The sequence below is a fragment of the Chiloscyllium punctatum genome, chromosome 2 (assembly GCF_047496795.1).
Source record: "Chiloscyllium punctatum isolate Juve2018m chromosome 2, sChiPun1.3, whole genome shotgun sequence".
Classification (NCBI taxonomy): domain Eukaryota; kingdom Metazoa; phylum Chordata; class Chondrichthyes; order Orectolobiformes; family Hemiscylliidae; genus Chiloscyllium; species Chiloscyllium punctatum.
In genome coordinates, this window is record NC_092740.1 from 140,064,961 (window position 1) to 140,083,470 (window position 18,510).

The following is an 18,510-nucleotide window of genomic DNA, read 5'->3' on the forward strand; positions in this document are numbered from 1 at the left end:
CTTCTCCCCTCGCACTCTCCCCCCCGCACTCTTCTCCCCCCCGCACTCTTCTCCCCCCCGCACTCTTCTCCCCCCCGCACTCTTCTCCCCCCCGCACTCTTCTCCCCCCCACACTCTCCCCCCCCACACTCTTCTCCCCCCCACACTCCCCCCCACACTCTCCCCTAGCACTCTTCTCCCCTAGCACTCTTCTCCCCTCGCACTCTCCCCCCCGCACTCTTCTCCCCCCCGCACTCTTCTCCCCCCCGCACTCTTCTCCCCCCCGCACTCTTCTCCCCCCCGCACTCTTCTCCCCCCCGCACTCTTCTCCCCCCCCACACTCTCCCCTCCCACACTCTTCTCCCCCCCACACTCTTCTCCCCCCCACACTCTTCTCCCCCCCACACTCTCCCCTAGCACTCTTCTCCCCTAGCACTCTTCTCCCCTCGCACTCTCCCCCCCGCACTCTTCTCCCCCCCGCACTCTTCTCCCCCCCGCACTCTTCTCCCCCCCACACTCTCCCCCCCCACACTCTTCTCCCCCCCACACTCTCCCCCAGCACTCTTCTCCCCTAGCACTCTTCTCCCCTCGCACTCTCCCCCCCGCACTCTTCTCCCCCCCACACTCTTCTCCCCCCCACACTCTTCTCCCCCCCACGCTCTCCCCCCCCACACTCTTCTCCCCCCCACACTCTTCTCCCCCCCGCACTCTTCTCCCCCCCGCACTCTTCTCCCCCCCGCACTCTTCTCCCCCCCGCACTCTTCTCCCCCCCGCACTCTCCCCCAGCACTCTTCTCCCCTAGCACTCTTCTCCCCTCGCACTCTCCCCCCCGCACTCTTCTCCCCCCCACACTCTTCTCCCCCCCACACTCTTCTCCCCCCCACACTCTCCCCTAGCACTCTTCTCCCCTAGCACTCTTCTCCCCTCGCACTCTCCCCCCCGCACTCTTCTCCCCCCCGCACTCTTCTCCCCCCCGCACTCTTCTCCCCCCCACACTCTCCCCCCCCACACTCTCCCCCCCCACACTCTTCTCCCCCCCACACTCTTCTCCCCTAGCACTCTTCTCCCCTCGCACTCTCCCCCCCGCACTCTTCTCCCCCCCACACTCTTCTCCCCCCCACACTCTTCTCCCCCCCACGCTCTCCCCCCCCCACACTCTTCTCCCCCCCACACTCTTCTCCCCCCCGCACTCTTCTCCCCCCCGCACTCTTCTCCCCCCCGCACTCTTCTCCCCCCCGCACTCTTCTCCCCCCCGCACTCTTCTCCCCCCCGCACTCTCCCCCAGCACTCTTCTCCCCCAGCACTCTTCTCCCCCAGCACTCTTCTCCCCCAGCACTCTTCTCCCCTCGCACTCTTCTCCCCCCCACACTCTTCTCCCCCCCACACTCTCCCCTCCCACACTCTTCTCCCCCCCACACTCTTCTCCCCCCCCACACTCTCCCCCAGCACTCTTCTCCCCTAGCACTCTTCTCCCCTCGCACTCTCCCCCCCGCACTCTTCTCCCCCCCACACTCTCCCCTCCCACACTCTTCTCCCCCCCACACTCTTCTCCCCCCCACACTCTCCCCCAGCACTCTTCTCCCCCCCACACTCTTCTCCCCCAGCACTCTTCTCCCCTAGCACTCTTCTCTTCCCCACACTCTCCTCGCCCCTCACACTCTTCTCCCCCCCCCGCACTCTTCTCACCCCGCACTCTTCTCCCCCCAGCACTCTTCGCCCCTTGCACTCTCCCCCCCGCACTCTTCTCCCTTCCACACTCTTCTCCCCCCCGCACTCTTCTCCCCCCCACACTCTTCTCCCCCCACACTCTTCTCCACCTGCACTTTTCACCCTCTTGTCCCCTCCACTCTCCCCTCGCAGTCTTCTCCCCTCGCAGTCTTCTCCCCTCGCAGTCTTCTCCCCTCGCAGTCTTCTCCCCTCGCACTCTTCTCCCCTCGCACTCTTCTCCCCTCGCACTCTTCTCCCCTCGCACTCTCCTCCCCTCGCAATCTCCTCTCCTCGCAGTCTCTTCCACTTGCATTCTCCTCCCCCTACACTCTTCACCCCCCGCACTCTTCTCCCCCACACAGTCTTCTCCCCCCTACAGTCTTCTTCTCCCCACACTCTTCCTTCTGCAGTCTTCTCCCCCCAGATTCTTCTCCCCTCGCACTCTTCTCCCCCCGCACTCTTCTCCGTCACACTATTCTCTCCCTGCACTCTTGCCCCCGCACTCTTCCCCCCCCACACTCTTCACCTCCGCACTCTTCTGCCTCCCACACTCTTCTCCTCCCACCAGCACTCTTCTCCCCCCACACTCTTCTCCCCTCCACACTATTCTCCACCCCTGCACACTTCTCCCCTCGCACTCTTCTCCCCCCCGCACTCTCCCCCTCGCACTCTCCTCCCCTCGCACTCTCCTCCCCTCGCATTCTCCTCCCCTCGCATTCTCCTCCCCTCGCATTCTCCTCCCCCTGTACTCTTTTCCCCCTGTACTCTTCTCCCCCTGTACTCTTCTCCCCCGCACTCTTCCCTCCCCCACACTCATCTCTCCCTGCACTCTTCTCACCCCCCCGCACTCTTCTCCCCCCCCGCACTCTTCTCCCCCCCCGCACTCTTCTCCCCCCCGCACTCTTCTCCCCCCCGCACTCTTCTCCCCCCCGCATTCTTCTCCCCCTGCGCTCTTTTCCCCCCGCACTCTTCTCCCCCACACAGTCTTCTCCCCCCTGCAGTCTTCTTCTCCCCACACTCTTCCCCCTGCAGTCTTCTCCCCTCGTACTCTTCTACCCCCGCACTCTTCTCCCCCCCACACTCTTTTCTCTCCCCAGACTCTTCTCCCCCCGCTCTTTTCTCCCCCCACACTCTTCTCCCCCCAGCAGTCTTCTCCCCTCGCACTCTCCCCCCGCACTCTTCTCCCCCCACCCTTTTCTCCCCCCAACACTCTTCGCTCCCTGCTCTCTTCCCCCCGCACTCTTCTCCCCCCACCACACCCTTCTCCCCCCCGCACGCTGTCCCCCCTGCACTCTTCTCCCCCCGCGCTCTTCTCCCCCCGCGCTCTTCTCCCCCCGCGCTCTTCTCCCCCCGCGCTCTTCTCCCCCCGCGCTCTTCTCCCCCCGCGCTCTTCTCCCCCGCACTCTTCTCCCCCGCACTCTTCTCCCCCGCACTCTTTCCCCCCCACAGTCCCCCACACTCTTCTCCCCCCAACACTCTTCTCCCATGCTACTCCTGCCCCACAATGCCCCTCCGAACAATCTACCCCCACATTCCCCCACACACACACACCCATACACCCCCACCCAACGCCCACAACACCCCATATCCCCCCATCCCCAAACAGACCCCACACACAACCCCATAACCTCTCTCCCAACACATGCCCGCACACACACACACACACACACACACACACACACACACACACACACACACTCTAACTCACTCACTCTCCCACAACAGCCCCACCCCCCTGTCTCCATCTCTATCCTGTTTTGAAAAAAATACTCGTAATTACAGATTGCTTGAAATGATCTACATACAAAGGAATTTCCAACATGATCTATTGGCACTGGAATTATTTCCTAGGTCGCTTTTGGTTGTTTGAAATATCTTTGTCTATAGACAGTGGTGTAAATTCTGAATTCTCCCTTGAGAACCCTCCACTTGAGTTTATCAGGCTATGTGGTGAGATGTGAGCCAGTAAGACAATACTGTTTTTAATCTGTTGAGTAGCTAGTGAATGACTGACAGCGTACACTGTGCAGTGTATGTGGTATTTAAATGCAATGGCTGTTTATTCAGAATTATTTGAATTGGTTATGTCAGCATTTTGATTTGGTTCCATCTTATGAGAGGTTTATATTTGTTTGTGACTAACAGATGGTTACTGGATTACAGATTAAGACTAGTCCATTATCCTTCAGCAAGCTATTGGAGATGCTGGTGCATTATTTATTTACTGATATTTCTTCGTGTTTTTGACCATCAGTGTGCTCTCTGCAGAATGCATTATGATAAAAAAAAGGTTATTGCAATGTATGCTGAAATGACCTCTCTAATAATAAAATCTATGATTTTCATGGTTGACGGATGCTTTCAATTATAAGTTGTAGCACTGAAAATAGTCATCACTAAATATTAAAGGGAGAAGCTGAATAGGTTGGGTCCTTTTTTCCCGGACCATCAGTGGCTGAAGAGTGACCTTATAGAGATTTATAGAACCACGAGAGGCAACGATAGCATTAGTCAAGATTTCTTTTACCCAGGGAGCCTAAAACTAGAGAGCATAGGTTTAAGGTCAAAGGGGAAAGATATAAAGAGGATCTGAGGGTAACTTTTTCATGCAGAGAATGGTGTGTGTACGTAATGAGCTGCCAGAGGAAGTGGTGGCAGCTGGTACAATTACAACTGGTACAATTTAAAAGGCAGCTGGAGGAGAATATGAGTAGTAAGGGTTTAGAGGGACATGGACCAAATGCTGGCAAATGGGATTAGGGCACCACTCCCCACCTCTTCCTCCGCTACATTGATGACTGCATTGGTGCCACCTCGTGCTCCCGCGAGGAGGTTGAGCAATTCATCAACTTCACCAACACACTCCACCCTGACCTTAAATTTACCTGGACCATCTCTGACACCTCCCTCCCCTTCCTGGACCTCTCCATCTCCATTAATGACGACCGACTTGACACTGACATTTTTTTACAAACCCACCGACTCCCGCAGCTACCTGGATTACACCTCTTCCTATCCTACCTCTTGCAAAAATACCATCCCGTATTCCCAATTCCTCCGCCTCCGCCGGATCTGCTCCCAGGAGGACCAGTTCCACCACAGAACACACCAGATGGCCTCCTTCTTTAGAGACCGCAGTTTCCCTTCCCACGTGGTTAAAGATGCCCTCCAACGCATCTCGTCTACATCCCACACCTCCGCCCTCAGACCCCACCCCTCCAACCGTAACAAGGACAGAACGTCCCTGGTGCTCACCTTCCACCCTACCAACCTTCGTATAAACCAAATCATCTGCCGACATTTCCGCCACCTCCAAACAGACCCCACCACCAGGAATATATTTCCCTCCCCACCCCTTTCCGCCTTCCGCAAAGACCATTCCCTCCATGACTACCTGGTCAGGTCCACGCCCCCCTACAACCCACCCTCCCATTCTGGCACTTTCCCCTGCCACCGCTGGAACTGTAAAACCTGCGCCCACACCTCCTCCCTCACCTCTATTCAAGGCCCTAAAGGAGCCTTCCACATCCATCAAAGTTTTACTTGCCCATCCACTAATATTATTTATTGTATCCGTTGTTCCCGATGTGGTCTCCTCTACATTGAGGAGACTGGGCGCCTCCTAGCAGAGCGCTTTAGGGAACATCTCCAGGACACCCGCACCAATCAACCAAACCGCCCCGTGGCCCAACAAATCAACTCCCCCTCCCACTCTGCCGAGGACATGGAGGTCCTGGGCCTCCTTCACCGCTGCTCCCTCACCACCAGACGCCTGGAGGAAGAACACCTCATCTTCCGCCTCGGAACACTTCAACCCCAGAGCATCAATGTGGACTTCAACAGTTTCCTCATTTCCCCTTCCCCCACCTCATCCTAGTTTCAAACTTCCAGCTCAGTAACTGTCCCCATGACTTGTCCGGACTTGTCCTACCTGCCTATCTCCTTTTCCACCTATCCACTCCACCCTCTCCTCCCTGACCTATCACCTTCATCCCCTCCTCCACTCACCCATTGTACTCTATGCTTCTCTCTCCCCACCCCCACCCTCCTCTAGCTTACCTCTCCATGCTTCAGGCTCACTGCCTTTATTTCTGATGAAGGGCTTTTGCCCGAAAGGTCGATTTCGAAGCTCCTTGGATGCTGCCTGAACTGCTATGCTCTTCCAGCACCACTAATCCAGAATCTGGGATGTCTGTTTGGCACGGGTTGGCTTCATTTGATGGGAGCAAGCATTTTGAGGTTGACATGCTACATTATGGAATCCGTTGGAATAATGGAATAAATAGACAAGCGAAAGGTAAATTTGAGAGAGGTTGGAGATCGGTTCTCACTGTTTACGGGGCATAGAGCTCAGGGATATGAGGAAGACACAGGAAAGGTTGAGTCATTCAAAAGCTGATGTGACCGTATCCATTTAGGGGATGGTGGAGCAAAAACAAGCCATGCTATAGAAGTAGTGGATAAGGGGTTTGGATATAACCTCAGTGGTTGGTTACATTGCACTGAAACGAGTTTGAGCAACTATCTGAGACTGAGCTGATGAGCATCCTGAACAATAAGGAGGGAGCTTCACTTGCTTTGAGTTGAAAAAAGAAAGCCAAAACTTTGGATCATCCATAGCTTAAGGTCTGATTGGAGCTCTGAGAGTGTGGGATGACAGCAGAGTACTGATGCCAGATATCATTGGTGTTCTTATAAAAGATTATTGTCAATTATTATGTGAGCTCTGGTGTTTTTGTTTATCCTAACTGGATTGAAACAAGTTAACACAAAACATGCAAAATTAATTATTCCCTCATTTAATGTAAGTTAATCAATTGCTCACTAGTCAGCACAGCAGAAGAAACCTGTTTCAAGTGAATGTAATTGTCTTTTGAGGGAGTGTAAAAGGTGAGCCATGAGATTTTATCACCCTTTTACTCTCTTCTGTCTTCTTTCTCTCTCTCTAGCCCGTTCCCCCTTCATCTCTGTCTTCTTGCCCCTCTCACTTCTCTATTTTTGCATTATTCACAGGATATGAACATTGCTAGCCAGTCTTGACTGCCCATCCCCAATTTCTCTGAAGGCAGTTAAAATTCAAACACATTTTCTCTCTCTTTCTCTCTCTCGTCTCCTCTCTCTCTCTCTCTCTATATTAGTTATTTCAGTCTTTGATGTCAATTTCCATGAGTAATGCTTCCACCTGTCATCTGAAAGTTTGATCTCCCCACCCCCTCCAGAGACAGCTAAAACATAGATTTTGTGCTTGTGCCCTAATGCAGCAAAGAGGAGGTGGTGCTGGAGTAGTGGTAATGTAACTGACCCACCAATCCAGTGGCTGCAGGCTAATGACCTGGGAATATGGATTTATATCCCACCACAGCACTTCATTAATAAATATGAAATGTGCAGCTAATATCAGTAGCGGTGACCATGACAACAATCCTTGATTGTTGTAAGAACCTTAACGTCCTTGATGGAAAAAAAAATCTCCCATTTTTATTTATTCTGGTGTACGCATGACTCCAATGTGATTGACTCTTAATTGCCTCTGAAAACGGCTGAGCTGCTACTCAGTTCAAGGACAATAGGGAGGCTTACAAATGTCATCTCATGAAAGAATAATGGAAACCTTACACACAATTTCTCAAACATCCTCCACCCTATACAAGCAAAAGAGAAAGAAATGGTTTCTAATCCTTGAATTAATATAATACAATAAAATGCAATACAATAAATATGAACAAACAAAAAAAAAGGCACAATAGCTTCTGGTTGCTATGCTAATAAAAAGATTTGAGTTACCTCTTCCAAGCCATGGTATTGGATTATAGCTGGTAAAATCTTGTAGATGTGGTGTTCCAATGTATGTGCTATCCTTGTCATTTTAGTTGGAAGTCCTCATGGATTTGGAAGGTGCTTCTTAAGGATCTTTGGGGAATCTCTGCAGTGCACCTTGTAGATAGTAGCAGCAGTGGTGGTGGGAATGCATGTTTGTGGATGTAATGCCAATTGAAAGCGCTGCTTTATCATGGATGGTATATGGAACAAAGCTTGGGGTGGGGGAGAGCGAGTTGGGGTGGAATCAAACAGTAGTGAAGAAGTGGTGACTCAGCTGTTCTCTGGAGGGAGTTGGCAGTTCTTTGAGGATATAAAGGCCTGAACTGGTTAATGCTAAGGTGTGCACTAAGCATCACCCTATATGATGATGTCATTGGGTGAGGAAACAGCATTAGACCGTGAATAGGACTGAGTAAGTAACTTAGAGGTTCCTGCGAAGTCTTAGTAACAACATCTTTTGCACAATGTACCTTGCTTTCATGTGAGAAATTACAACTTAGTTAAGATAAGCTGTCTTGTCAAACTACCAAAACCTTTATTCCTCAACCACATGAGACGAAGCAGACCTTGCAGCTCCCAACCAGAAGGAGGATGCTGGCAGCAAAAACTACCAGATGAATTTTACGCCATGAGAAGCAGAGGTGAAGATTCAGCTTGCAACATGGTGCCAGTTGTCGGTACAGCTTTGTCATAGAACTAAATAGCAAGCAGTGGAGACCTATGTGACAGGCAGCAGCTGAAACATCTTAACTTTCAGGAACCTGCAGAAAAGAACCTTGTGGCAAGATTCTACAAGACTCACTCTACAGTTGAAGGTAAAAAGTATGTCCGACCTGGCAAAAAGCATGGAAGTGAGCTAGAAACTCCAGGGACCTGGAATGCTCATCACACCTGATAAGTTATAGATAGCGTTAGGTGCCGACAGACTGTAGGAATTGCCCCGAGTTGAGGTTTAGCTGGAGAATGACAGACCATCAAGACTCCATGAGTGAAGTTGAAATCCCTTGTGAGCAACAGAGGACATTTAAACAACAGGCGGTTTGTTTTAGACGGCGATGCAAGCAGGGTCATTGCGTGTTCTTAAGACAGACATAGATATATTCTTGTTAGGCAAGGGAATCTAAAGTTATTGGGTGCAGACTGTGGAATTCGAAACACCGGAAGATCAGCTGGGATCTAACTTAATGGCAGAGCAGGCTCAAAGGGCTGAATGGCCTAATTCACATGTTCATATCTGCCAAAGTAGGACACAGTCACAGAGTACCAAGAAGTCAAATAGCTTCTACCACCAATAGGTTCATGAGATTGTAGAGATTACAATGGATGAAAAAAAACAATGGTATTCTTCGGGGAGTAGGTGACCCAAAACTAGCCTTTTGGCTAAGAGATATTTATGTCAATGGGCCTCACACTATTTTAAGCATGAGGGTGAAGAAACACTGTTTGTAGCTTACAGCAGTATAACTACATCATTTAGGAGACATACGACTAAACATGAAATACAATAAGATTTATAACTAAGGACTGTCAGATAGTAGAAAACCTATTACTTCGCAATTAAGAATTCTTCTGCTTAAAGCATGAATAGATATTGTGAATGAGATACTTTTGAGTTGATTTATTATTGTCATATATACCTAGGTACAGTGAAAAGTTTCATTTTGCATTTACTACAAGCAATTCATATCATACAAAGTCCATCAGGGTAATAGAACAGAGCAAAGAATATAATGATGTAGAAATACCAGTGTTGGACTGGGTGGACAAAGTCTGAAGTCACATGACACCAGGTTATAGTCCAACAGCTTTATTTAAAACCACAAGCTCTTGAAGTGAATGCAGTGTTACGGCTGCAGAGAAAGTGCGGAAAGAGTGAGAGCAACCTTAAACTTAAAATTTGAGCAATCCATTCAGGAGTCTAATAACAATGGGGAAGAAGCCATTTCTGAACCTGTTGGTACATGTATTTCAGCTTTTGTATTTTCTGCCAGCAGAAGAGGTTGGAAGAGATTGTAACCAAGAGTTGATGTTGGTTGCCTTTCCAAGGCAGCAAGGAGTCACATTGAGTCAATGGATAGAAGGTTGGCTTGCATGATGGCCTGGGCTGGCTTCAAGTGGTGCAAGAAATTAAATCAGTTAAGATAAAGAAACAACTGTTAAGGATCAGCCAGTCAGGCTAAAAAAGATCAAAGAAAGTTTGGTTAGGGAACAACAAGTGGAAGATTTCATTGGGCTCCCTAGACTCTGGCAGAAGCCTAACAAAGCAGAATCCATTACAATCAGCGATGTTGGTGTAAAGGTGTTGTTTCATACTGAAAGCAGAATTGCGACCTATGACTTGACAGGGGTGGTAGAAATGTTTTCCAGTCCAGTTAACACTGATGACCACTATACTGTACTTGAGCTCATCATTGAATTTTTATCAGCAGTCACTTAGATTTCATTACAGCTTCATAAACACACAGTGAAGTCAGACTCCAGTTTGGTTTCAGATGTCGAGAAGGCACAAGTACATGCTTAATATTTTGTTTCAGTCTTGTCAGTATCAGTAACAGATCATCTAGGAGAAAGTGAGGACTGCAGATGCTGGAGATCAGAGCTGAAAATGCGTTGCTGGAAAAGCACAGCAGGTCAGGCAGCATCCAAGGACCAGAAGAATCGATGTTTCGGGCATGAGCCCTTCTTCAGGAATGAGGAAAGTGTGTCCAGCAGGCTAAGATAAAAGGTAGGGAGGAGGGACTTGGTGGAGGGGCGTTGGGAATGCGATAGGTGGAGGGAGGTCAAGGTGAGGGTGATAGGCTGGAGTGGGGGTGGGGTCAGAGAGGTCAGGAAGAAGATTGCAGGTTAGGAAGGCGGTCCTGAGTTCGAGGGATTTGACTGAGACAAGGTGGGGGGAGGGAAAATGAGGAAACTGGAGAAATCTGAGTTCATCCCTTGTGGTTGGAGGGTTCCCAGGTGGAAGATGAGGCGCTCTTATTCCAACCGTCGTGTTGCCATGGTCTGGCGATGGAGGAGCCCAAGGACCTGCATGTCCTTGGTGGAGTGGGAGGGGGAGTTGAAGTGTTGGGCTAAGGGGTGGTTGGGTTTCTTTGAAGGAAGTTCATGAGATTAAATGTCCTTCAAAGATTGTAAGGAAACAAATGCCTGTTTGAATAGGAAAGAGATCTTCCGTGAAGGAAATCCAAGAGATTAAAGGTTTTCCAGTTTGTAGGGACTAACAAACTTCTGTATCAAGAATAGATACAAAATCAATATCTCCAACACAGAAGCTAGCCAACCTATCAAGTCTGAATAAAACATGTCCTGGCTGCATAGTAAAATGATCAGACCATCTGAAATACTGAAGTCAGAGACTTGGGGAGGGAGAAAGGAAAGTGTAAATGTAATTATAGATATAAATGTATAAATAATGATAATGGGTTAAAAAACTTTATATCAGGATGTAAGGGATTGAAAGGGTTAATTGTGAGGCTTGCATTTTGAACATGTTAATGTCGATGGACAGACAGCTTTGGACTACAAAAGTATAAGATCTGGTGTAGAAATAAGCCTCATAGTTTTAATAACAATATCTGTCATACCAGTATAACTTGTATCTATTTGCAATCACATTATAAATTACAGCCTTTTCTCGTTACACTCCCAAGTGTTCTCCTCTACTGCACTAGACCAACCTGGCCCTGTGGATCCCTACCAGAAACTAGGATGGTGATAGCAAATTGACAAGCTGAACTCCAGTGATGTTCCATTATACAACACCAGAAAGCAAGTTGACATTTGGGACCATACAGTGTTGATATAAGCATTTGGAGAGACCGTTCATGTACCAGTGTCCAGAATTCAAAATGATTTCCAATTCCTGTTCAGTGGTGACAAGGGTTACAGAGATGAGATCGACAACCAGTTTATTTATTGGTGATGATTTGTTGTACATTAGCCCTGATAGCACTGGAGAAGCTACTCTTTTCTGTAGTGATGGAGGGAGCAAAAAAAAAGTTTGTGTTTGCTTAGTACTCTTCATGACTTCAGGACATCTTACTTTATGGCACATGCTTCGTATCCAAGGTGCTGAACAGCCAATTAATTATTTATAAAGTTTAGTAACTGTAATAGTGTGGGGAAAAGAAGTGACATGGGAAAGCAAATCTTAGCAGGACTTATGCACTTAATGGTAAGGCCCTAGGGACTGTTGCTGAGCAAAGAGACCTTGGAGTGCAGGCTCATAGCTCCTTGAAAGTGGAGTCGCAGGTAGAAAGGATAGTGAAGAAGGCGTTCGGTATGCTTTCCTTTTATTGGTCAGGGTTGAGTAAAGGAGTTGGGAGGCCATGTTGCGGCTGTACAAGACATTGGTTAGGCCACGTTGGAATATTGCATGCAATTCTGGTCTCCTTCCTTTCGGAAAGATGTTGTGAAACTTGAAAGGGTTCAGAAAAGATTTACAAGGATGTTGCCAGGGTTGGAGGATCTGAGTTGTAGGGAGAGGCTGAACAGGCTGGGGCTGTTTTCCCTAGAGCATCAGAGACTGAGGGGTGACCTTATAGAGGTTTACAAAATTATGAGGGGCATGGATAGGATAAATAAACAAAGTCTTTTCCCTGGGGTGGGGGAGTCCAGAACTAGAGGGCATAGGTTTACGGTGAGAGGGGAAAGATATAAAAGAGACCTAAGGGGCAACCTTCTCATGCAGAGGGTGTTACGTGTATGGAATGAGCTACCAGAGGATGTGGTGGAGGCTGGTACAATTGCAACATTTAAGAGGCATTTGGATGGGTATATGAATAGGAAGGGTTTGGGCTGGGTGCTGGCAGGTGGAACTAGATTGGGTTGGGATACCTGGTCGTCATGGATGGGTTGGACTGAAGGGTCTGTTTCCATGCTGTACATCTCTATGACTCTATTTGAAACCAAGTAAACAGGGAGAGTAGCCTCTGTTTAAACATATCACCTGAAAGGTGGAATTTCCAATAAAGCAATATTCCTGCAAATACAGTAAAGCCTCATTTTGTATTTTAATTTTGCCAAAGGTACTTCTCTTTTAAACAAAATATAATAGCAAAGAAATGATATAGACTAATGGAGTTCAGTAGAAATTGCTGGATTAATTACAAACCAGACAGAGAAAGCAGTGACAAAACTTTATTTAGTTATTGAAAATTTAATAACGGAAATGGTCAAAAAATAGCAAAGATAATGAAAGTACAATTGATTCAATTTAAGTGGTGGTGATATGGGGTTGCGTTTAAAATTTGCTGTGATTGTAAATATGAGATGGCTTTTGGAAATCTGAAAGTTAGTTTATTCAGTAGGTTTCAAAGCTGAGTAGTTTGTGCATTGAAGCAGTCTTAAACTGGAAAATATTTGGAAACCAAGTGGCTTTGTATGAGTTATAAAACCGTTGCTTAAACACAGCTCTTCCAGCTGAATGTCTGGAAGACTGAAAGAGCATTCTTCTTAAAAAAAAATGCCCTCGACTGTTTTCTATTGATGGCAGATGCTGTCTTTTGTGATACGCTATCTCTTCTGCTGCCTCTGAGCAAAGGCTTTTGTGACAGTAAAGATAACTGCGCAGATTTGCTGAAAGTAGGTTTTGGATATGACTGCATGCCGTTTGCCCAATAACGTGTGTGCAGCTGTACAGTGAGACAGCCCTGCCCAATCCTCATAAACTGCAGTGCCTGTAAAACCCTTGCCTGCTGCTTATGCCGGAACATCCGTGAACTACAGGACAGTTTAATAGTCCCTCATGAAGGAAAAATTACAGATGAGCAATGTAAGTAATGTGCAGCGTGTGTTGCTCTTTCTCTTAAAAGAAAAAGCAAGCTTGCTTGTGATGTATGTTGCATTTTTTGCTTATAGCGTGTGGTTTGTAATTTTTCTTGCAGTTTCTTTTGATCCCCAGTGTATGACACAAGCTGTACTGCGCATTTTTATTGGTAGTGGGAGGAGCTTCAGGTCCAAGTGACTATGAGGAGCTCAGATAATAATTCTATTTAAATTGTATATTGTTTAATTGTAACTGAATGTATATGGTATAGAACAGATGCTGCTACAATGATTGTCGCAGTGCCAATGAATCGATTTTTAAGCATGGCTACCTTGTTAATGCATTGGATTGACTCAGCAATGAATTAATTGTTGTAGTTATTGTGTGTGAAACAGTCTGTACAAAAGAATATGTGACTAGGATGATCACTTAACATGCTTAATAGTAATTGTGGGTTTGTGTCTGTGATTAAGTTGGACAAGACTTATTGATTTGACTTTGAGCAGCTTGTCGTGCATAACATATTCCTCCAGAAAGCAGCAGTTTGGTTTATGCTTTCATATATTAAACAATATGTATTTGCCATGTTTAATTACTTTGTTCATTCTAAATAACTTGTCCAAGGCCAGAATTTTCAGGATTCCTTTGAGGAACAGAAGTGGGCTAGGGTTGAAAATATCAGTCTGGCTGGCATGCCAGTTTTCTGGTTGCTGATCGGGGGTCAGAGGGTGTGCAGGATTTAGGCCCAGCCCATAATCTATTGCTAAGGCTAATTAAGAAGGTTAAAGTGCGCATTGAGAGCTTGTTATGATTTTCATGGGAGCAAACCCACAATTACTTATAGAGGCAGATACACTAGTAATGAGCTCCATGGTCACGGTCACCTCAAAAACAAAAGGGTGAATGGCACATAAGGGGATATATGCCCAAAGATTTTGGTGCCGTTAACTCGGGCGGCAAGGGGAGTCAGCAGGAATTGTACAGATACTGCAGAGTGTTTTCTGGCATCATGGGAGCATGAGGAAGAGTCAAGGCCTACAAGAACGCGTGAAGGATCAACATGAACACAAAGTCTCTTGCAGTGGGTATATGGCTGTCCGGTTTAGGGCCCAGTGGTGATGAGGAACCATGGCATCTGAGATTCAGTCCCAAGTGAGTGAATGACCTTTGGAAGCACAGCTTTTATACCTGCATGACTTTCCAGCATTACTCCCCTGCCCAATTATTTGCTTAAACACAGAACAATCTCTGACTACGAACAAGAGGATGTTTGTTTACAAAATCAGATCCAACATCTAATTAACATGCTCATGTGTATGCACATTGTGTTTTAGTTCTGGCAAAAGGATGAGGGTATACTGAAAATGTTTCTGTAATGGCTCTTAGCCAAGGTGGCGAAAGACAGAACCAAATTCACTGAGAATTCAGACCTATTGTTCCATAGTCATTGAGAGTTTTTTTGAGGTACATCAGAATACTGAGGATATCTGACTACTTCCAAATCAGACTAACCCTGGGTCAGCTGATGGAAGTTAATATGGCTCGACTCTACAATATCTGATTAGACAAGAGATTTTGGAGAGCCTCCTTTCTCTCTCTGCTTAAGGAAATTTGACACTGGAGATTAAAGTGATGATGTAGTTGAATTATAAAGCAACTGCCTTTGATAAAAAGAGAGAGCTGCTATGTTATCGGATGCAGATTACATTCCCCATTACATCATGGACTAAGGCAGTTTACAATATTATCTCTTTTTGAACTATGAAGAAAACTATTAAAACATCGCCGAGTGAAAAACAAGATTGTGCAAGACATTCTTATTTTGAATGTCAGTATGTAACTTGATGTCACTGTTTCCTGTTCCCGTCTTATTCTCGCCTCCTTTTGCCTTTCTCCCTTTAGCCTCATCCTTTCCCTCCCTCCCATCCAGTTATCCCCACTTATCCTTGCCCCCTTTGTCCAACATGCATCCCACCTCAACCTTCCCACCCCATTCTTCTTCTCCACATCCGCCCCCACCCAGTGCTTCCCCTTTCTTATCCCTTCCCTAGTTTCTTATTCCTTACCCCTCCCATGTTCCTTCTATTCCCCCAACCCTCCATTTATCCACACACCCCCATCATATCACCATCCAAAGGCAAGACATCTCTAACTTGAATTTTGTTTAATTAATATCTTCAACCCACTGGATAGTGATTTCCAAAGGTTCACAACTCTGATTGTGAGCAGTTGGTTTCTTACTTAGCTCCTAAATGGCCTGTTCTTTTTTTTGAGAGTGTGACAACAAATTTGAGACTCTCTGATCAGAACAAACATCTTTTCATGTTTAACCTTGTCATGCCCATGGACAAAGTGGAACGAGAAGGTACAATATATTTGGATTTCTCAAAGTTGTTTGATAAAATGTCATATTCAAGGTTATTACGCAAGTTACGAGCTCATGGTGTTAGGGTGGTATATTAGCCTGAATAGAGGATAGCTAAGTTAGCAGGAAACAGAGTCAAGTTGACAAGCTGTAACTAGTGGCATGTCTCCAGGATCAGTGCTGGGGCCTCACCTATTCATGATCTATATTAATGATGTGAATGAGAAAAATAACTATTAAAGCCAGATTTGCTGATGATATAAAGATATGTAACAAAAATGTTATGAGGAAAGTACAAAGAGTCTATAAGGGGATAAGTGAATGAGCAAAGATGTGGCAGATGGTGCTTACTGTTCGAAAATGTGGGGTTGAGTTCAAGAAGAATGAAAGAGCAGAGCATTTTTTCTAAACGGAGAGAGGCTGCAGAACGCTGAGTGTCCTTCTGCCTTTAATGCAAAAGTTTAGTAGACAGCTATAGCAAGTATTTTGGATGTCAAATTGAATGTTTGCGTTCAATGTCAAGAGACTGGAATACAAGCATAGAGAATTCTTGTGACAATTGTTCAGTGCATTGGTGATGCCACACTTAGAATACTCCAGTCAGACTTGTTCACTTTACTTAAGGAAGGATTTACATGCATTGGAAACAGTTCAGAGAAGTTTCATTAGGCTGATTCCTGGTATGAAGGATTTCTCTTGACAGCAAGAGTTGTGCAGCTTGAGCCACTACTCATTGGAGTTCAGATGAATGAAAGGTAAACTGATTGAAATGTTAAGGTTCTGATTGGACTTGACAGCATAGATGTTGAGAGTGTGTTTCCCCTCATGGATACATGTAGAACTGGGGTATAGTTAAAAATAATGAGTCTCAGCTTTTGAGTCTGAGCTATTGAAGAATTTCTACTCTCAGAGGGACGTCAGTCAATAGAATTTTCTTTCGCAGGGTCATTTGCATATATTCAAGATTGAGTTAGACAGATTTTTCATCAATAAGGGAATTGAGGGTTGTGATGTTTAATCGGGAGGTGGAGTTAGAGCCACAGTTCGATCAGTCATGGTTTTATTGACAGACCAAGTGTGATCAAGGGACCAAATAGTTTACTCTTCAGCCTATTTCTTATGTTCTGATCTTTAAAGGAAGGGAAAGAGGTAGAGAGGAGCAGGGCTGGTGTTCTAGAGCTTGGGGACTGGACAACTGAAGGCACAGCCATTAATAATAATGCAGTTACAATTTGGAATGTACAAGAGGGCAAAATTCAAGGAGCATAGAAGAATTTGAAGATAATGATGAAAATCTTAAAGTCAGCACATTTCTTACCACGAGCCAAATAGGTCAGCAAACAACAGGATGATTGGTGAATAAAACTTGGTATGAGTTTAAGACGTGGGCAGCAGAGCTTTGGATGTCTCAAATTTTCAAAGGATACAATGTGGGAGACCAGCAACGAGTACATTGGAATAGTAGTCATGATTTGGAGATGCCAGTGTTGGACTGGAGTGTACAAAGTTAAAAATCACACAACACCAGGTTATAGTCCAACAGGTTTAATTGGAAGCACACTAGCTTTCGGAGCGACGCTCCTTCATCAGGTGATAGTCACTATCACCTGATGAAGGAGCGTCGCTCCAAAAGCGAGTGTGCTTCCAATTAAACCTGTTGGACTATAACCTGGTGTTGTGTGATTTTTAACTTTGTACATTGGAATGGTTTATAACAGTAATGAAAGTATAAGTGAGGTTATCAGAAGCAGATGAAAACTGATAGACAGGAAGGATGTCAGATGGTGTCATGGAGGTGGAAATTGGCAATCTTACTGATCTCACAATTAAGAAGCTTTGCAAGATTATCTCTGGGTTAAATGTGACTTCTAGACCACAAACAAACTGAATTGATTTCAGACTCAAATTCTAACTGTTCAGAGCATTCTTCTATAATTTAACACATCTTCTGTGTTGCGGATGTGTTTTGTCTTCCTTGTTTGTATATAATAGGGGAGTTGTCTTGCACACTGAGGTCTTGGCAGTTGTTTTCTGCATTTTCATTCACTTTTTTGCAATCATATTAACTGCCATCCATCTGTGGTAATTAAATGGAATATCTTATGACTTGTCCAATTTCCTGGCTATTTAAAAAGTGAATAAAAGTTCTTATAGTATTCCTGCAGTCTTGTTGTGCCCTAGCTTTGACAGTTGCATCAGCATTTGTGTGCAGCTTATAGCCCGATTATTTGCGATTCCACTTTGCTCCAAAACACTGCATGTTATCTATGATAAAATAATCTATGATAGGAAATGTATTTTCTTTATGGTTTGTGGTTTATGCTTGAATTTTGTGAAAATTGAAGACATAGAATCAAATTGTCAAAAGTAAGAAAGCTACAAATGTTTTCGTTGTATCCAATAATGTCCTGTTGCAGTATCACAGCCATGGTTGGATTGACTTATTGATGCATTTAAGATGATTTTCAATCATTCTTTCTTTCATGGGATGCTAGCATCACTGGTAAAATTAGCATATTTTGCCAATCCCTCATTTTCCCTTGAACGGCATTGCTCGCTATGCCATTATAGACAGCAGCTAAGAGTCAACTACATTTCTGAGCCTGGAGTTACATATAGTCCAAATCATGTAATGATGGCACATTTCTTTCCCTAAAGGACATTAATGAACCAGCTGGACTTTTGTAAAAATTGATATTGTCATGGACACAGATATTGTTATAGTAAGCTAGCTAACTGTCCATTTCAGAATTATTACTACCATTCAAATCAAATTCAAACTAATTCAAATACCAACATTTGATTGAACCTATTTACCCAAAACATTAGCCTGAGTGTCTCAATTACTAGTCAGGTAATATTACGATGACATACC

General features: G+C 45.8%; 1 protein-coding gene across 3 annotated transcripts in view; it reads left to right on the forward strand.

Moving 5' to 3' along the window:
- ttc39b (tetratricopeptide repeat domain 39B) overlaps positions 1–18,510 on the forward strand; it is a 120,142-nt gene that overhangs the window by 45,287 nt on the left and 56,345 nt on the right. The window contains exon 1 of one of the 3 annotated variants that reach the window (XM_072589135.1): positions 13,174–13,276. The exons of the other annotated variants lie outside the window; for them this stretch is intronic. Within the exon in view, the coding sequence (XP_072445236.1) occupies positions 13,275–13,276 (2 nt within the window). The 5' untranslated portion in view covers positions 13,174–13,274. Of the gene's footprint in view, positions 1–13,173; positions 13,277–18,510 lie in introns of those variants that run through there. 3 annotated transcript variants of the gene reach the window in all.